The 21,794-nt window shown below is 39.7% G+C and overlaps 1 protein-coding gene across 3 annotated transcripts in view; it reads right to left on the bottom strand.

Moving 5' to 3' along the window:
* NCOA7 (nuclear receptor coactivator 7) overlaps positions 1-21,794 on the bottom strand; it is a 125,460-nt gene that overhangs the window by 89,833 nt on the left and 13,833 nt on the right. For all 3 annotated transcript variants that reach the window (XM_081141079.1, XM_081141078.1, XM_081141080.1), the window contains exon 2: positions 17,456-17,570. In XM_081141079.1, coding sequence (XP_080997205.1) covers positions 17,456-17,505 — 50 coding nt within the window. In that variant the 5' untranslated portion in view covers positions 17,506-17,570. The remainder of the gene's footprint in view (positions 1-17,455; positions 17,571-21,794) is intronic.

The following is a 21,794-nucleotide window of genomic DNA, read 5'->3' as shown; positions in this document are numbered from 1 at the left end:
CATAGACTGAGTAATTAAGCCCCTCTTCAAGAGCAATCTTTACCAAGAAACTTTCACTTGGACTTAATTATACTTTATTTTTGATGTTTTAATAGTTGTTGATAATAGGGAAGGTAATTTCTCATAAATATATATTTAGTTTTAAATGTTGTCATCTCAGGAATTCCTTTCAATTTTAATACACATTATGAGGCTCTTTAAAACCTTTACCATATTGGAATAACAGTCATCCAAATTTCCTGTGGTTTTCCATGTCCTCACGTTAGTCCACAGGAAAACTCAGCTGGACTTTATTTTGGCTAAGATTAAAGAAGGCTTCTTAAAAAAATCAAAATGTAATGATAACAGTATTTCATAAAATGAGGGAAAATAAATATGTTTTTAACTATTACTGAGACTCTCTGCAGAGAGTATAATACAGTTCAAATCAAAGTCAAATAAAAAAGTTTCATTGCTGTTTATATGGATTAGGACAAAGAAGCTCCAGTCAATATTTAACCCATGTATACATTACAATTTTGCATGGGTAAAATTCAGCATTTGTCAACTATTATATCCTTAGTAAGACTACTATACACACAAAAAAGTAAGGTGCTCTTCATCAATGTATTAATTATTCTATATTCAGATCTTGTTTTAGGGGACATGTGATGTTAAAGAAAGCACTGAACTGAGTTTTCAGAATTCTACATAAAACTGTCACAATATCAAAAATTCTAAAATGGTAAAATAATGACCTAGGCTAATAAACAAATGATCTTTTCTACTTTGTTTTCCAAGAAGCATAAATCACAAAATTTCAGGTAGGAAAGCTCTTTAAAAATCATCTCATGGACTCATTCAATGATGGAATAAACTACTGTATTTGCAGATTCTTTCAAAACACTCCAGTGCCTAGAAACTCACTAAGACTCAACATACATCATTCTTCTTTTTAAAATGTTAACTCAAGTGCCTAGTTTGGTGTCTGACGCTCCAGATAACTGGAATAGGCTTTGCTCAGCCTCCCTACAATCTTTCTCTCTTTGTTTTGACATCAAGGACCAATTGTCAATATAAAATACCCTTCCCCAACTTTTCATACCATATCTGGATAGGACTCCACCCCACCTCCAGGGATGAAATACTTGACCCAGGCCTGTCCAATCAAAGCACTGAGGCCCCTCCAGGCAGCTGCCCAACTGCAGTGACTAAAACCAAAAACTGGCACATGTTCTAAGCTGGTCCAATCAGGGTGAATCTTGGGACTTATATGAACTACTGACTTGTGAACACACTCGCTTTGTCTGCTGTTGTGCAAGGGGGATCCTGAGTTGGCAGTTTATTAAGTAAAATCTGAGAAGGAATACAAAAGAATGGAAGAGCTTAGATATAGAAGAACTGAGTCATGATGACATTACTTGGGCCCCAAATCATTCTTCAAGTCAAATCTAAAATCTAACCCAGGACTTTTAACTTACGTGTTCAGCACTAAATCCCCGAACTCCTTTTTTTCCCCTAAGCTGGTTTGATTTGTTTTCTGTTACTTTGTACCCTCCCACACAAGGGGGAAGAGAGCCCTGACTATTAGGGAAATGTATATGTGTTTGACCCCAAAATGTGGATTGGCTGAACTGGGGTTGGACGACAGCTGGGAAGTTGGCCATCTTTATCAATAAAATGGATGACTGCTGTATCTTAAAACTAGATCATGTGTCTTTCAGTACTGTATTATTAAGGGTCTTAAGAGAATTTCTGGAATTCTGGGAATTCTAAAAAAATTTTTGTTTTAGACTTCTGCAAGGTCTTACAAAAAAGAGACAAGCTTGGGCTGTTATCAATCTGCTGAAAGTACAACGAAATAAAAATACAACTCTGCTAAGAGAAAACCTTTGCTTGTGGCTTACAACAGCTGAGAGTCTGGTGACCTGGAGTCTTGCAGAGGTAGGCAAGCCAAATAATTTGCCCCAAACTAAAGTTAGTGCAGGAAAAGTAAGGAACTTCACTGTATGTAGATGAGGATCTGTGAGAAGCTGACCTTCCTCAGGACCCTCCCAAACGCCTCTGGCTATTCCTTCTGCCAGACTCATAAAAGGATGGCACCACTGCACTGATGCCAATAGTACAAGGCTCCTAAAAAGCAAATAAATAATGTCTTCCCAACTCACCAAACTGGTTTTCACTGCCCTGAAGCAGAGACCCAGAGGGTAGCCCTACTCTGAAGGCTCCTGGGATGGGCTGAGCACCAGTTCACTGCCAAGAGAGCAAAATTTCCAAGCCAAATTCTATCTCCATCCAAAGACCATGACTCAGGCAAAGCTATGATTCTTGTTACTAGCCTGTGGTGTTTGGCCAATGAAAACAGAATGAAAGTCTGCAAAATTCTTAAATGAGACCGTATTGCCAGAGAGCCCTCTGATTTGTCAAATAAAATAGTCTTTTAATTGCTCAACTCCAAAAGAAATCTCTAGGTCTCCAAATCAATGCCATCAGAAAATGGGCTGCTAGAGAAGTCACACCCAGGAGGGCTCCTCCTCTTGTTGCCAGGACAATGGACAAGAGCGAGCCACTCTGAGCAGAACTGGTGACTGCCACAAAGCTGACCAGGGAACTCATTCCACAGCCAGAGCAAGGAAAACGGGCTGGTCCTGTTCAGCCAGATCCCGTAAGCGCAGCTGACCACTGGCCAGGGTGTGCGTCTCTGAGCTCCTTTTCCCAAGCCAGAGTTTTCACTGCAGTCTAAGCAGGGCAACTCTGAGTTGGACTGAATGAGCTACCAGAAAACACTCTTGCTTTTTCCTACCCAGAAAGATATGAGGCGAGAGCTGCACCAATCTTCCCGTCCCCATATAATGAGAGTCACCCCAGGAGCTCATTGTGGGGCCTGAGAATAAAGGGGAAAAAGAGTTGAGAGATGGAGTTAATATATGAACCCAAGTCCATTCTTAATGCCATGCCTACTGAGAGTTTTTCCCCCCTACAAGACTGCTCCCTCTCTCCATCCCTCCAAACTCATACTTCAGAGACCAAACACCCAGGCCCAGGTTACCTGTGCTTCTGGCCTACTGGCTACAGGCTGGAGTTTCCAACAACCCCCTCCAACTCAGAATGCCAACTGCAAGTCCAGGCTGTTAACTGTACTTCTGACCAAGCAGCTACAAATCAGTTTCCCAAATCCCTGTCCTTGGGTTTAAGTAATTTGCTAAAACAGCTAGCAAGTCATTGATCGTTTCACAACATATATATAAGTCAAATCATGTTGAATATAGTATAATGTTATACGTAAATTAGATCTCAAAGGAAAACACAACCCAGTCACTTACAGTTTAATTTAAAAGTTCCTATCAGTAAGGAAAATAGTTAATACCACCAAGGTACTCTATTTCCTAGCAGTGTACATCTGTTTCTTAAAATAATATGCAAAAGTTCTACTCAGTCAACTTACACACTTAGGAATTCTCCAACTACTTTTGGATACATATTACAAAGAGGGCACATTATAATAAAGTTTTTTACTAATTGTTATAAAAATTTTTTATTTAAAATTTCTGGAGTTTTCATTGAAGACAGTAAAACTGAAAATTTATAGTATGGAACAGATTTATTCTAATTAACTTTATATATCTTTAGAGGGTCCTAAGGAGGTAGTTTAGAATAAAGGCTTTGGAGTTAGCCACAAATAGGAAGAAATCCTGGCACCATGCTTGCAAGCTGTGTAACACGAGAAGTTACTAAGCCACTCCAACCCTGTTTCCTTGCCTGTCAAGATAAGGAAGACACCACCACCTACCTCACGGGTTGTTCTGAGGATTAAATGGGGTCAAATTTTTAAAGCACCTGGCATAGAGCGAGCAATCATAAAAAGAGAATGTAGTATCACAAATACATAAAAGTAACATTTTACAACGTGGTCTAGGCCCTGGGTGGGCAGGTGCCAGCAGCTTGGTGTGGCTCATCCCCTAGCTTCTGCTTTATCACCTTGCTGATGTCCTCTTGACTTTACATAGGGGCCAGTCCTCAAGCTGACCTCTCTGAGGGGCCCGTCTCTGATGGATCATCACATCAGCCGATACTCATGCTCTAACACCACCCCTTTCACCTCCCTCTTTCAGAACTTGCCCTTCCTTCCTTAACCTCCATGTCTCCTTCCTACCACGGCCCTTCCCAGACAAGTTCCCAGAATGACTGACAAGATGCTCCGTCTCCATTCCCTTACTTCCCATTTACATTAAACTGCCTTCTGCCACCACTGCATTGAAGTAGCTTTTATTTAATTATCAGTGATGTCCACTAGTCACAGTTAATGGATACTTTTCAGTCCTTATCTTAATTTTTAATTTCCCTCTCACTGCTTTGAAAATTGCTGGTCATTCTCTCCTCTTTGAAATGCTCTCTTCTCCTGGCTGCTGTGATTCCACCTCTTCTGGATTTCAGGATTTCATCCTACTAGACCACTAAACATTGGAGTTACCCAGTTTGCTCCCATTCCTTTGTTCTGTTCTCTTTTCAGCTTACACTCTTTCCCTATATGATCTCATCCATTCCCATTGTCTGGGTCCAACAACTCTTCAATTTCTATCTCAGCCCTGACCACCCTGTGCTCATTCCAGATTCACATACCCAGCGGACCACCCTGTTTTCACTCCAGATTCACATACCCATACTGGGATGTCTCATGCATCTCAAACTGAACACATCCCAATATAAATTCTTGAGATTCCTTCCCAAAACTGTTAATTTCTAGTTTTCCTATTTCATTTAATGGACCTTTATCCCTCTAGTTGCTTAATCCAAATTCCTAAACAATGGTGAACAAAGCCCTGCATGACCTACCCCAGCCAACCTCTCCACCCTTCTTGTGCTATCCTCCCTAAGAGCACTCGATGCCAGCCACACTGGCCTTCTTGCAGATCCAGGAACCTGCCAAGCTTTCTCCCACCTTAAAATCTGTGAGTCCAAGTGTCTCCCCTACTTAGAACAGTGCCCTCCTCTCCTTTCTCCCAGCCCTTCTCTAAAACACATAGGTCATCTGGCAAACTCCTGCTCCTCCTAACCAAGATCAGCTTACATGTCACTTTTCCCAGAGTCTTCCATGAACATCACTCCTGTCGAAAGGAGATATTACCCTTGCAATTATTTCCTAACATCCCATAATTTTCTCTCATAACAAACACTACAATATCTAATGACATATGCATTTATGTGTTTACTTGTTTAATGTCTTTGGGAAAAGGAATCTCCATAAGAGCAGGGCCCATATTTGTAGTGCCACTACTCTACTGTCTGGGCTTAACAGGTACAGGCACATAAGTTCTGTCTGAGATATGAGCAATGTATAAGTTTATTTCTATAACACAGTGATTTACTTCAAATCCAAGGCTAAACATTATATGACTCTAATAAAGTCTTACATTTGATTAAGTCAAAGAACTGGAGATGTCCTAAGTATCTACTTGCGTCAGATAATATAAAAACCAAAATGGTCATTTATTCAAAATTAAAGAAAAGTTTTCCTCTGCATTAAAAATAAATAGGAAGAAGGTAAACTTTATGTATATTAGGTTCATAACTCAATTATTTTATAATTTTAAGTTTTCAATGACTTGTTAAGAAAGCACAAGTTGCACTTAAAGATTAAAGATTTATGGGTATGTTTATAGCTAATTTTTATATTTAAAAATCCATACACTCATAAAAGAAAATTATATATTTGCATATGTGTGTGTATACACATATAACTCATTTTAACATTTAAAATACATCTACTCTTATTAAAAGAGAAACCCCAAAATCCTGATTATAGAGTTGTAGTTAAAAAAATTTTTAAATTTCTCTCATTATCTAATAAAAGCAGTTATTTAGCATAAATTTAGTAATAAAAGGTAATACCCCCACTTAAAAAAATAATAATACAGCCATTGAAACGGAGAATGGTTCAGTCCCCAATGACCTCACCACCAGCATCTGCTTCAATTACCTTCTGAAAACGAAATAACCAAATTACTGTTCAGCTTTCTGCTGTGCTAACAAAATTAATCTGAAATATCAACCTTCATCTGCTTTAAATTATGCAACTTCTAAAACCAAAAGCTCTTCCAGCTCTGAAGTGTGAGGAACATGCACCATAATCCACAATAACATATTCTCACATACAGAGAAAAAAACCAATGGAATGATTAATGACTTTGTTCAAATCATCCACACAATGATTTGATTTAAATCATTCCACCTAGTCCAAAGTGGGATTGATCAATTTTGATTCTATTCTGCTTTGTACAACAGATGTGCTATTGAAAATATATATGCAAGCTGAATTTTAAATGCCATAGAGTGACTCAAAAATGCAACTGGGTTTCTTTTTTTTTTTTAAATATAGAAAAGAATATTTAAAGCATGAATAATCTGCCTCTAATTTAACTGTTTCCTAAATACACTAATACCATTTAAAATTTTTGATGTAATCCATATTTTTGTTCTCTGGTTTGTCTACATTTAAACTTACTTCATACTCTCATTCACACCTAAACAATTCTTAGCTCACAACCATCAAGCTATATTTCTCATTTCAGTCCATGATATCCCACCCCACAGTCATCTCTGATTTTTCTTCATGTGAAATCAGTTGCACGGTTGCAGTAACAGAGCTACTGAGGAAAGTCCTCCTTGCTCTCCACCACCCTCTGCCTCAGCAGATGCTAGGTCCTGTCCAGCTTTGGAAAGAGGCCCAGTCTCTGTTACATAGTAAATGTTCAAAAAATGTTAGCTACCACTCATTGCAAATGACTGTTGGATGCAGGGCATGAAGCTAGACCATGGGAGGAATATAAAAATGAAAAAGAACATAAATAACAAAAGTCAAATAATGCAGAGAAGATGAGAGTGTTGTTACTGGGTGCATCCAAAAAAAGACTGATTTAAGGGGTCCAACGGAAGGCATCAGGAAGCCTAGCATGCCCTATGAGTCCAGTGGCAGTAAGGCACATATCTAGCGGGGCCAGGTGGGAGGCAGTGAAGGGTTACATGAAATAGGAAAGGCCTCAAGGAGACAGTGTCACAATTAAAGATGGCTTTGACAGAGTGATGGGTTTGACATCATGGTTTATAAGGACAGGACACCGAAGAGCAGTTCTTTCTATAATGAAAGCAAAGTTCTGAGGGGGTGAGGTGTAAGACAGTTACAGAAAATCAAAGTAGGAAATAAAGACAGAAAGGTGGGAATGAGCCACACTGTGCAGAACCTCAGGGTTGAGAAAAGATTTAGGGATGCAGAAGTGACATATTTGAACTGCAGCTCAGGGAGACTAATCTGGGAAGATGAGTGGGAGGTTATGCAATTAGCATTTGACTTAGGACGGTAGAGGGGGTGACGGCTGCTGGAATTTTCAGATATGAATTTTCAGGGGGAGGGGAGGGAAATTTCTACTAAAATCACCAACAGCTAGACTACGACATGAGCTATAAAGTTTCTAGAGCTGCGAGCACAAAGCATTTCCTGGTTCAGAACTCAATTTTCTCTTGCTGAAGAGTCGTAACAGCAACAGAGAAAGGTTTCAAATGCATGTGACAAAAGTTTCTTAAGATGACAGTGCCAAGTTTAAGTCCAAATTCAGGAGTCAGTTCAGCTGAAGTCTCCTTCAACTGCCAGCAACCACATTTAAAAAGGAAGAGGGCAGCTTAAATCATTCACTTTTCACGTGCTCCAGTCTTTTCTGTGTATGGAGTCTGGAGCCTTGGGTCTTTCACTGAAGGCTGCGTGACTAGAGCATATAGTATATGGACATGTCTCAAGGGATATATAAAATCTCTAAAAATTTACACAAAATTTGTGCCTATGTATTTATTCTTACCTTTTCTCATTTATTATTATGTTCCTCATTCAGGCAGTATGCTTTTACATTAAAATTTCTTAGTGCTTACTTTTCATTAGTGCCTATTCTAAAGACTATGTATTTTAATTCAGTCAGTCCTCTCACCAGTCTGATAAGGTAGGCACCATTATTATTCTCGTTGTAGAGAAATGAAGACTCTAACCAAGGCCCTACACCTAGGGCATAGTTCTGTAGAAAGGAAACCTGCAGGAGTCCCACAAACAAAAGCTGCCCACGCTTTGTGACCACAACAGTTCCATCTGGTGCTTTTATTAGGTTACAGTCTCATTGGGTCTCTCTGGGCCGGTCCAGATCAGCCTGGGATTTCAGGTTAAATGAAGACGTATTTATCATTGACCCTTGAAATTAATTTCATAAGGCTCCATTACACTGTGCTTTGGGAAAGTATATTTATAGAACAGGTCCTTTAAATTCAGCTATCTGTGAGCTGGTTAATGTGTGTTAGAGCAACAATTTTCAAAGAATTTCATTTTCATTGAAGAAAAATAACTTCACTTCCAGTGTACTAACCACCAAAGACTCTCTAAATCAATGAGTCATTTTCTTATCGTATTTAAATATAGGTATTTAAAACAGAAATTTCATGAAATATATATTCTGAATACATACAACATACTCTGATATTTTCTAATCAGTCTAGCTTAGCCCAGGCTAATCTATTCTGTTCCACTCCCTTAGAAAAAAAAAAAAATGCTGGTTCCTATCCACTAAATTGATTTTATGATGCTCCAATGGGTTTGTAATCTACAGACTGATAAGCAGTATTCAACATGGAATTCAATCAAGTAACTCTTCCTGTTCATTAAAAATGTAGCAAAAAGTATATGAGTCTAACTAAGACTGTGTAAATGTTTATGAGCCTTTTTTTAAAATCTGTAGAAAAAAGTTAATGATTTCCTGAAAATATTATCAGATCAAACTTGTCCATGGATGTTTTCCCATAAATGAATGACAAACAATATGTAAATGTTCCCTTAAGAGCTGCCTAATCTAAACTCAATCAAGAAAACAGGAAACATAAGTCTTAACAACATTACAGCTAATACAAGAGTTTAATTGGTAATATTTTCAAATTAGGCACAAACAGTGTTTTCACAGGAACTGGTTTAAAAATATTCTTAATCTTTTTTAAGATTAATAAAATTGCTGAACACTGAAAAGTTTGCAGTGATAAAAATTAAGACTTACAAACCATTTATATTCTACATTAAAGAAGCTGTTTTAGATATTCTCAGTCTGTCAGTTAGTCAAAAAATATTTAACAGTTATTATATGCCAACCACAATTTAACAAGGCACAGGAAGGAGTTACTGAACTATTACACAGTCTCCACCCTAAAGATGGCCCATCTGCAAACACGTAAACAAACAAGACCTATGACTATCACCACGAAAGTGTCCCTGGGCAGTGCTGTGAGTCACTGCAGGCCTGTGTCCCTAACAGCAAACAGAGTCCTCTGGGATGGTTCTTAGAAATCGAAATCAAACATGGTTTCCAGTAAAGTCAACTAAAACAGTCTACTTCCAAACCCCGATACAATTTTTTCTACTTATCATGATGCTAACACCATGTTCTAATCCCCTTCTCAAAGTAAAAACTAATGCTTACTGCAATTTATTTTATATATATATGTATGTGTATACACACGCACACACACACACAGGCGCGCGCACATTTTGATTGATTTCAGTGAGAGTGAACGAGAGGGAGAGAGATATAGAAACATCAATGATGAGAGAGACACAATGATCAGCTGCCTCCTGCACACCCCCTACAACCCGAACATGTGCCCTGACTGGGAATCGAACCATGACCTCCTGGTTCACAGGTTGACACTCAACCACTGAGCCACACCAGCAGGGCTGCTTAATGCAATTTAAACTGATGTGACATGGAATGAAAAAAAATAATCAGAGATGCAGACAAAGTGGACCGGGATTCTGGGCTCAGACTGAAAGGCTAAGTGATTTGAGGCTAGTTATTTAACCTCCTGAACTATATATTCATCATCTGCATTTATATCTACTCAGAAGATCAGTGGGAACAAAGTAACAGAATGCACGTGAAGGCATTCTATAAAGTACTAACAAATGCTATTATTTTTATTAGAATCAGTTGGCACTGTGAAACAAAGAGAAAAAATATTAATCAAATATTAAGAAGCTACAGAGTTTACAACTGCTAAGCACTTCAAATGGTTCTATTTGCTTTTCATGTATTGACTCAATTAAAATCTGCAATCTGACTGTCTAAACCAACAGCTGGTAATATTAAAGTTTCTCCTCGAATCTTAGACATACTAAGGTTTTTCTCTACAATGTGGTGTATTAATTCTTAGCACAGGCATACCACAAAGAGACAGCTCCTTCCTGGGGTTCAAAGACTGCCTCTGTGGGGCTGGGGGAGCACACGCTAGGTCCTCAGCCTCAATGTAGATCAACCAGCCACACCCATGCAGGTGACTCCTTCCACTGAATCTTAGACTCTATACTTGATCAAGAGGGCAAGCTGAGGCTTTCTGTCCAAATGTATTTATGCATTCGTTTCTATTATGGGCAACAACTCTTTTTAGACAAGATGCAATCCTAGATAGCAAAGTGGGTCACTATAATGCAAAACCCTGACTTACACAGTATATGCTTCTTACTGCTTTGGTTGGTTAATACTGACATTAACCGTGTCATGAATAGATAAAGTTGACAAGACACATAATATGGATGTCTTCAAGTTATAAACAAGGTGTTTTGCAAAAGATTGCTTATAAGTTAGGTCTCTAAAATCCAGGATGCATTTCTGCAAATTAATTTACATTGGTGTAAATTAATGTTACGCCGCCAGGACTAACAAAAGCCAAATATGCCACCACATCATTGGGGATGAAAATTTTTATATATCAGAGCCTCCCTGTATGAGGATAATCTGGACCACTTCTCCCACACTTTATCACTTCAAAGCATACACAGAAGAAGAAAATATTTATACTGCACTCTGGGGTAAGATGCTGATCATGGCCAAAGGTGACCAGCCTGTGTCTCTGGCCACCCTGAGGGCTGAGGGGTCCGGGTGTCTGGTACAACTACTTGAGCCATGAGATTGTGTCAAGCAACACCAGTGGTGAGGCTCTGATTAGCAGTTTATATAATCATATGTATATATATGAATCAGTAGGCATTGTGAAACTGATATATAAAGTGCCCTGGTATGGAGCCAACACATCATTGACAATTTCCTCGCATGGGCTTAAGGTCCAACTGTTAAATAAAAGGGTGACTCAGATTTCTGAAAGCCCTTTGGACAATACAATTAGACTTCACAATATTCGAGAACCTGGCTATTCTCATAACAATGCACCTTTGGGAAGCTCTGGTTCCACTTGGCATTGTAATTGCCCCTGCCTCCCCAACCTGAACAACAGGAGCAGCTCACGGATGGGAGTAGGAGATTAAGATGAGGATTCTTTTGGGTGAAGATGAAGGTGTCGGTAGGCACAGATGTTAAGGTCAGGAATGGTTTGTTTTTACAGGAGTGTCTGAGTACTCACTGTGCCAGGCACTCTGTATATGTTATATCAATCTTCAGAGCCATCTTCGTTTGCTTTTGTTTGAACAAGAGAGCTACATAGCTTATAATGTAGTATACTTAATAAGTAAAAAAATAGTCCAGTGGTCAAATATCAGTCTCCAGATCCTCCTCCCTGACAAAGAGGTCAAACCTCTATCAGTGTGGACAAGGGAGAGAGGTCACCATAATGCAAAACCCTGACTTACACAGGTGGGGTACATGATAAGAGTACATGCTTCTTACTGCTTTGCTTGGTTAATGATGTCATGACATGGTTAATGTCAGTCCTCTGGTTCAATCTTCTTTGCTGTGTCCCATTTGGGCTTCTCCTGGTTCAGGCTGGGATGCTTCCTTCTTTGAAGTCTCTTTGTTAGTGGGTTACTATGAGCCTCATTTAACAATTGAAGAAATACAGTGTGAAGGAGTTTAGAAAACTTGGCCAAGATTAGGCACTGAAGTGATTTTCACACTCTAGGTGGTCCGATGGGTCAGAGGTTCAAGGCTGAAGAGCCAGGGCAAAGGCCGGAGACAGAAGTGGGAGATGTCAAGGAGTGGGGATGGAGCTAAGATGCGTTCTACACTCTGCATCCTTGGGGGTGCGGGTGAGGTGAAAAGAAGAGCATCACCTCCCTTTCTGCTGCTTCCTACTGGCTCTGCAGGGGGTGAGTAAGCCAAAAGAATAGGTGGCAGAGGCAGTTCTGCTTTTCCTGATAACCAGGAAAGAGTGGGAGGGGTCAGCAAGTGTAGGGAGAGGAACCAAAGTGAACAACACAGTCTCTTGAGTGGTTTCTATCACTAAGTATCTATTCACAGGCCCTCTCAGACCTTATCAGAGAGGAAAGCATCACTATGGGTTAACTAAAAACATATTTTTGATATCCTAAATTAATCCTTGATCCTGAAAATTATGTTCTTAAAGAATTTTCAAACACATATACAAAGAGCATAAAGGGACCTACAGAAAAATCACTAAGTGGGTTCTCAACGCTACGCAAGTCAAATGACGTCAAAATGAGTGTGTTAGAGAGCCCTGTGTGGCACTACAGGAGAAAATACCTGCCTTTTAACTTCAAGGGGACAGAAGAGGGCACAGGAGCCATATGGCTAAGGATCACAACAGAGAGTGTGCAGGGAGTACAACGTGCTTTAATAATTTAGTTTTTCATTTGGTTTCAAGACCTGTCAAGTATCAAGGAATTGATACACACATATATAACACAGTGATTTTGTATATGCAAAGTCTTTGGAAATGCATGGGAAAATGTCTCATGAATTGTTAAATCTGGAATAAACAACTGGTACAAAACAACACTGAAGATCCTGAAAACCAGGTAGGCCAGGGCCAGGAGATGCTCAAACTCCTTCGGCATTATCCAGAATAAGTGTATCTAGTAATAATGCTAGTCCACTCTTTCCATTTCGAGTTACAAAGGCATATTTCAAGATAAACTACACGAAAGGAAGTATTGAGTGATCCTCAAATTGCTAATTTCAACCCAAAATTATTAAAATGGGATCTTTTAAACTTATCTTTCTTTGCAGTTAAATTCAGAGAGAGAGAGAAACATCAACAAAGGTGGTAAACAAAAGATTATTTACCAAACACAATCACACAATGTTTATGAAAACACCTGGTAAAATTGTGCACCAAAAAAACAACAACAGGCTACTTAACTACTCAAGGGAAAGGGGTGGGGGGAGGGGTGAACAGATTTTAAAAACAATGCTTAGGGTTTCAGACACCTATTGTGGCAGCAGGCAGAAGTCAGGAGAAATCTTCCTCTTGATCTCTGCGCACTCCTAGAGATCTGCGATTGCACCAGCTCGGTCTCGCCCCTTGCCTGGCTTTACATTCTCCTCGGGAGATCTTGCCTGTTCTGCCCTTGTGCACACTGCTCCAGAGAAATCAGCCCCATGGTGCCAGAGACTGGCTTTCCAGGAAGCTTTACCAGTAACTGATTTCAGGGAATGCCACAGCTTAGTCAGAAGGCATTTGAAAAGATTTATAACTTTCGCTGCCTCTTTTCTGATACAGGTTTTTGTTGTTGTTGTTTGCTTTTTGCTTTTAATAGGCTGACCATTTTTGGTTGTCATTGCATTATAATGGCCAAACTACAGGTGTGTCGTTTTCCCTTTCCCTCTCAATTCCTAGTAAATAATCACGTAGACCTACTGTTTTAATAGTATCACTGTTTTTTGTCTTGTCCTGCTGTCTCTATGCTTTGAAGGTCACACTTCATTTTTTTATATGCTTTTCTTTTCATTGTTAGAATACTTTTCACAAGAGATCAAAGCAAGCATGACAATTAACGGCATTTCTGAGTTGAAAAAAACTATGCTGCCCCGCCGGGCGTGACTCAGTGGTTGAGCATCGACCTAGGATCCAGGCGATCGGGGTTCGATTCCCCGTCAGGGCACATGCCCGGGTTGCGGGCTGCAGCCGATCAATGACTCATCATTGATGTTTCTCTCTCTCTCTCTCTCCCTCTCCTTTCCTCTCTCTGAAATCAATAAAGATATATTTAAAAAAAAAACAAAACACAAAAAACAAAAAAAAATTATGCTGTTTTTTCTTAACAGTTTCATCTTGCATTCTGAGTTTAAGGGACTGCCCTAAATCTACATCTTAGGAACAAGGAGTGGTTAACTTTGAGCAGGTTGTTCATGACCCACCAGTCACCCTTACTATTTAGAATCAATTTGGATTCAGAATGAGAAGGCACTGTAGCTTTTAAAATCACTATTTAGGGTATCCATAGGCAAAAAAATAAAAATAAAAATCCTGACCTAAACTCACATCTTATACAAAAAATAACTCAAGCTGGTTACTAACTTAAATATAAAATAATACTATTAAAACTTTTAGGGAAAAAATCTTCAAGACCTATAGATGGGCAAAGAGTTGTCAGACTTGACATCGAAAGCACAATCCATAAAAGGAAAAACTAATAAACAAAACTAAAAACTCCCATTCTGCAAAAGACACTATCAAGAGGATAAAAAAAAAAAAGCTACAGACTGGGAGAAAATATTTGCAAACCATAAATCAAAAGACTAGTATCTAGAATGCATACAGAACTCTCATACCTCCACAACAACAACAAAATCCAGTTAGAACACGGGCAAAATGCATGAAAAGACACTGACTGAAGAGGATCGGTAGATGGCCAATAAGCACATGAAAAGATGTTCAACTTCTTTAGTTATTAAAAGAAATGCTAATTCAGCTACAATGACATACTGGTACCTTCCTATCAGAACGGCTAAAATAGACAAAAGTGTTAATACCAAATGCTGAGGAGGATTCAGAGAAACGGCGTCGCTGACACACTGCTGATGGGAAGGAGTGTAAAATAGCACACACAGCCCCTCCGCAAAAGACTACGGAAGTTTCTTAGAATATGGGAAGTTTCTTAGAATATGGAACGTGCTCTTGTCATCTGACCCAGCAATTTCACTCTTGGGCATTTATCTGGTGAAATTAAAACTTTTACATTCATGCGAAAACTGTACACAAATGATCCTATCAGCTTTGTTATTTCTTTATTAGATAAGGCACAGGTATAGATGGAAAACAGAAATAATCTAAAGGTGCCTTGCTGCTGCTTCTTTTTTTTAATATATCTCTAATATCCCCAACATCTTAAAACAAAAAATGAACAAGACCACGCCTTCCTCTTTTATTGAGGCTGTATCCTTAAAGCAGTGCACAAATAGGTTGGTTTAAACAGAACTATTTTTAATAGGATAACTGATATATAATGATCTCTCGACTTGATTTGTAACAGCCCCAAACTGGAAAGAACCCAAATATGCTTCAGTGGGTGAATGGTTAACAAACTGTGATACATTCCTACCACGGAATACTACCCAGCATACAAAGCAACCAACTATTAATACATATAGCATATTGGACAGATCTCAAGTGCTATGGTCTAAATGTATGTGTCCCCCCACAATTCATACACTGAAACGTAGTGCCCAATGTGACAGTATTGGGAGGTGGGGCCTCTGGGGGGTGACGAGGTCATGAGGGTAGACCCCTCATAAATGGGAGCAGTACACTTGTGGAAAAAGTATGAGAAGGCTCCTTGCCCCTTCCATCATGTGTGGTTACAGCAAGAGGACAACTTTATACTGTTACCACTGAATTAGCTAGCTAATATCAGTAACAGGCAGAGAGCAAAGAGAAGGCCAGACATTCATGGTCATCCAGGCGGTTTCACCAGGAAGCTACAACTTAGCACTGCCCACAGGGAACCCCCAGTCCATTCCCTGCAGGTCACTGGGAGAAGGGACTGGACAAGTGGAAGACGGACACATGCACAGTAAAGTCTGGGCGACCTAAGGACAATACTTGCCTATCAGTCTAGCCTGGGGAATCAGGGATTGGATAGAGCGGGTGGAGCCACTAAAGCACACGAAATCACAGGATAAAATCCCCAAGACAAAGGAATTCTCTCTCGTTCCTCTGGCTTGGCTCCTGCTTCCTTATACTTGCCTATGTTCCCTCCCCGGCCATGTGGCCCTAGAAGTCACATGGCCCACAGTCATGCACATCCCACATGCAATAGACTACAGCTGGGAACACAAGCTAAGCTAGCCTGATGCTGGACTGGATTGTGCAAACTCTTGCTTTCCAAAGCCTTTCATTCATGGAACACACCCTTTGGAAACAATCTTATGTTTGAATACTGACTCTTACATGGCATGAAATGGACAAAATACTTACTTTCTGCATCTTAATTACCTCACTGGTAAAATAGGGGGGAAACCTAAGACATAGGTTTATTGTGAAGATAAATAAAATATACAGTGTAAGTACTTGGCACATAGTAAGTAGTTCCTTAAATATTCATTTCCTTCCTTTTCCCATTAACAAGCTGAAACCTAGCTTAATTTCTGGATACAAACATGAACAAAAAACTTTGGTTGTCCGTTACCAAGGCTTGTATTTGGAAAACAGGAAATGCATTTTTAACAAGCAAAAATTGGGGGTTGGGGATGTGATGAGCCTAAATTCAGTTCTAAAGATGTATTTCAGTTTAGGAGACAATAGTGATCATTTTAAGCTTATCTTCTAACTGATTTTGAAAACATTCTAATAATCAAAATAATTTATAAATATTTTATCATTCATTTTATTGTGATTAATAAGTGGATGCCATGTAGATGTTTAGATCTGTAGATAGCAATCAATCACATACTAGATTACTTCTACCAGATGTCAACAAATGTATATATGTTAGATGAGTTCGAGCTTTAAAAATGACATGGGCACACTGGCCCTGGCCCAGTAACTCAGCTGGTTAGAGTCATCCCTATACACCAAGGTTGTGGGTTCCAACCCCATCCGAGCACATACAAGAATCAACCAATGAATGCATAAATAAGTGGAACAACAAAAATAAGTGGAGCAAAAAATCAACGTTTTTCTTTCTCCCCCTTTTCCTCTCTAAAATCAATGAATAAAATATATGTTTTTTTAAATGACATGGACATCAATGATAGAATTTTAAAAAATATTTTTACTGATTTCTTTTAGAGCGAGTACAAGGCAGAGAGAAAAAAACATCGATTGGCTGCTTCCTACACAACCCAGGCATGTGCACTGCGGGGAACAGAACCAGCAACCTTTCTGTGCATGGGAAGACGCCCAACCTGAGCCACGCCAGCCAGGGCAGTGACAGAATTTTCATCCATTCCAACCTCCTACAAAAATACTATCTATTTATTTATTTTTCTGTCTGTGAGGTGTGTTTTTTTGTTTGCTTAATCCCTTTACCTTTTCACCCCAACCCAAAATACTTAATAGATACCTCACAAGGTATTAGACTTTAAATATGTCATAGATTTTTAATTATAGCTCAACCAATTAAGCTACAGAGCAGAAACAAAGTATAATTTCTACTGGCTACCTGCTCTGTTTATGAATAGTCACAAGACACAAAATGCCAAGTAATACAAAGTCCTCTCAAAACAATTTTTTTTCAGAACTGATATAACTTTGCAGAGGGAATGCTTACCGAGCAAAATAACTTTGTTTCCGTTCCTTCTTCTCTTCCTTGGTATCCATAATATGAAGTCAAAAAGTGCAAAGTATTTGGGGAAGTTCTTCTTTTTAATCAATGAATCATAACCCTGTAATACAAAAAGCAACAAAGCGACTGTAAATTAAGACACTTACAATGGCCAATATTAAGAATAAGGCAGAGTGAACATACCTCCAGTGAAGATAAAAAAAAAAAAAAAAAAAAGAAGGCAGCAGAGTGGAGCTACAAATGGGAGAAAAGCTTTAACCAGTCAACACAATTACATGAGTCATATGAAACACAAAAGCCAACGGCGGACTAAAATCCTACAGTGAGACTGGGGGTGTCCGACTGAAAAATAAAAGGCAGCTAGCAAAAGAAACTGAGGTGTTTTCCTCATAATAAACAATTATTTCTAAATGTGCTAAAATGAAACCACTGATTTTGGAAGAGTTTAGGCTAGCTATGCAGAAGCTAATTTTTTTTTAGATTTAAACTCATAATCACTCTTTTCAAGTAATTAATAATGACTATGTCTCATACATAGGAAAAATGGATCAGTTAGGTAGTTTACAAGAATGTTCTTTCTTTAAAAATAAAAATCACATCACTGTTCCACTTTGTTTTCGGAAACATGCCAGTGAGTCCATCCCACTTGAGCAAATGAAAGTGAGAGTCTCGGGAGGCTGTTTGGAATGGCTTTGGACGCTGGCCTCTGCCGCTCCCACCACGGCTACCTTCACCTGTGTTTCCCAGGAGCACTTTAAACCTATAATAAAAGGTTGTCTCCAGATCAATCTTCCTTAAACACCAACTTTCATCACCACACCCCTGCTCAAACATTTCCAATGTCTACTTACTGCCTGATTCACTAATTTTCTGCAGAGCACTAACCTTTTCTAAAATCTGTCTTTAAACCAAGGGGTATCAAAGTAAAAGCAAAGAATGTTCAGCAATCAAACTGTTTACTAATTCACTTCAATTCAATAAACAATTCACATTACATGTTACATGAAAGGTACTGTGCTAAGTATCAGCGGCCAAAGATAAATAAGACACAATGTTTTCCCTAATGGAAATTACTGTCTTGCAAGGGAAACGCCTAGAATTTCAGGTCAGTGGGCTACAAACTGCTACGCAGAAGGCACAGGTGCCACCAGAGGCTGGAGGAAGAACACTCGGCCTTATGCGGGGCCGCCCCATGCACCCCTCACACACACCAAGACCTGAAGGATGAGTAGGGGTTTCCTAGTTAAAGGATTCAGGGGCGCAGGTCCAGCCTGAACAAAAGCAAGAAGACCATTTCCCTGCTATGCCAGGATTAACTGTGGAGCAGGGCAGCGGTGGGAGCCGAGGATGGAGACGTGGCCAGGACTGGGTTTACGGAACACCTTTCATGTCCCACCGAAGAGCCTGAGCCTCATGCCAGCTACGCATGCATGAGGGGTGCTGCCCACCCCCTCCCGGCACCTGTCACACTTCACCAAGAAATCACCATCAGCCCGATGGCAGCGCTCACAGCAGACGTTACCACCCTGACCAGAGCTGGTTCAAGAGGTTAAACAGCTCCGGGGTGTGTGACAGGAAGCCGCCACGGGGTTTTCCAGGATGGAGGGACATACGCAGATTGCAGATGAACTTAAAAGAATGGAGCATAGGGTGAAGCAGGTCTATTGGAAAGAACTTACTGTAAAACTACTTCAGAGAGAAGGCCCACATTTAGGTAGCAGTATTTAACACAGGAAGAGTGGGGGATACGTCCAAGAAATATTTAGGAGGCAGATTAGTCGAGATTTGGGGACTTGCTCAATGTAGACAACATGGGAAAGGAAGGAAGGAAGGATGTCCAGGTTGCTGCTTCGGGGACTGGGGAGGCTGCGATACCAAGATATACAAGCTGCATGAAGGGATCCGACTGTGTGTGGGACCGGGGAGTATAAACAAATGAAGGATCAGTTCCGGACACGTCGTCTCAGAGGTGCCCATAGGCCAGTCAGCTGGAGACATTCACCAGACATGCGATTACGTCTAAAGCACAGGAGTGCAGTTAGGGCTGAAGAAAAAGATTTAGAAATGATCGGCATATGGTTGTAGTTAAGGGGAAGAAAAACAATATGATGATGATAACACCCTGCAACCATGACAACTATGCACAAGGCTCTGTATGGAAACACAGCCTGGGGGACACCATCTGAACTCTTACTGCTTTATCTCCACGTCCCTGACATGGGCTCTACCCTCAAGTGTACCAACCTTTACGGAAAATAAGACGTGTGCAAATAACTAAAATGTAGGGTTAGTAACTTAGAGCTGTGCCAAAGACTACTACTAAGAATCCAAAAGACACAAAGTTGAGTTTTGATTGAGGTGTTAAAGTAAATCTTTCGGGGCAGTGTGGATCTCAACAGGTAAAGAGGAGAGAGAGGCTGTGCATTCCAGAAAGAGAGAAGACCTGAGCACAGGTGCAGGCGTGAACAGAAGACACATTCAGGCAAGGAGGAAAGAGCGGCGGCCAGGTAGGAAGAGCAAATAAATCATGATGCCTGCCTATCGTAAGTCATTTATTTCAACATGTTATCCACATTATCTCTTTTAATCTTTACAACTACATTATGAGTTAGGTATCCATTAAAATGGGCTGAGAGATACTAGTTTCCCTAGTTTAACAGCAGCAGTTAAATCGGCACAAGTCCAGTTTGGTGCACATTTCAATGCCTTTCAACAACCATGGAGCCAGAAAGCATTTGGATATGAGCTAGAAAAGAAGCCTGGCATCAGCAACGCCCACTATCTCAGCATAAATTCTGCAGGTTAAGACAAATGCACCTGGCACTGAGGGAGTGGGTCAATGAGGCCTCTGACAGGACCACATCAATAGAGCAGTGGGAGTAGAAGCCAGGCCTTAATGAATTACCCAAAGAGTAAAATTAATCTTTTACTCTTTGCCCAAGCTTGAAGTAACTTTATTACACTGTTCCTTCTGACCAGATCTAGCACAAGGCCCAGTTCTGCTTTGGAGCCTATCCTGACCACTTGCCTGCCCTTCTCTCTCTTCCTTTGGAGCTTATTTCACATGTCACTTATCACTTACTGGGAGGCACTTAATTACACTGGGTAACAATGGACAAGGCCACCTCACTTAACCTTCCCAGCCCCAAACAAACCCAAAGTTTCTTCAAGTCAAAAACCACCATGTTTCATATTTTCCTTATACTTACCTAAGTACATAACACAGAAATAAGAAGAAAATCCACATAAAGGATAAGCAAGTAACTAATCTAGACTTGGGGTAAAGACAATTATATGGCAAATGGATATAAACCCAAGGAATCCTCCCAAATTAAGAATTACTTGGGGATGATGGATGCACACTCAAGCCAGCCTCTCTCAGGCTCCAGAAAGGGTTAGGATGCCAGCTCTCCACCCTGCTCTGGGCCAGGTGGCTTATTTTAAAGTTCCTCTCCTGCACACCACCATATGCGATGATCTCTCTATATTAGATTTCCCCTCATGAATAAAAATGAAGTCATAGCAATCTAATTGGAAAATTTTTATATTGCAAGCTGAGCCAGAAACTAATATTTAGTTCCAGTGGAAAAATATTGACAAAAATAAGCACAAGAGAAAAATGATTAAATGATCCAAGAACTGACATCTGGTGCTGCTGTGTGTCTCTGGAACTGCAAAGCTTTTTGTTTTAATATATTCTATTCGATAAATTTAAAATATGCTAATCTTTGGTTTCTTTTAAATTTCTGGGAATTTTTATATTCCTTAAATGAGACAGATGCAGCCCTTTCAGCTCTAGACACACCAAGAGATTAACCAGAAAGAGATCAGCAAAGGGTTCCATAAAAATGATTTGCACTGAGCAGCCTTCATGCTTCAGTGAAGAACCAGAGCTCCTTAAATCAATCTCTAATGCGAACTACATTTTCCATTATAAATGGTTATAATGGGCTTCTTAAAAGCCCTTCTTTCACCTAATGTTGACTTTTCCTCACATCAATAAACTGTAAACTCATTCAAACACTGAATTACAAGAGTCTCTTACATTTACGGCCTATTACAGACCAAAAAGAATTTTATGAGGGAGCACAAGATGAATCTTCTATCTAAATATTTATTTTTGTGATCTTAAATCAGAACACTTGATTTAAACCTAAATTCAGTTCATTATTCAAATAAAAATGGCACATCCACCATCCTTACCTCATAAGAGCTGTGTGGAAGGCAAAGTACGTCTGGATTACCAGCAAAGTGCTCCCTGTTTGAGACCACGGTGCCACAGAGGAAGAATTTAAGCACAGAGCTATTGGAGACTTCCTAACTA

Source organism: Miniopterus schreibersii (assembly GCF_964146895.1).
Source record: "Miniopterus schreibersii genome assembly, chromosome: 6".
NCBI lineage: Eukaryota > Metazoa > Chordata > Mammalia > Chiroptera > Miniopteridae > Miniopterus > Miniopterus schreibersii.
This window is presented reverse-complemented; position numbering and strand designations above follow the sequence as displayed.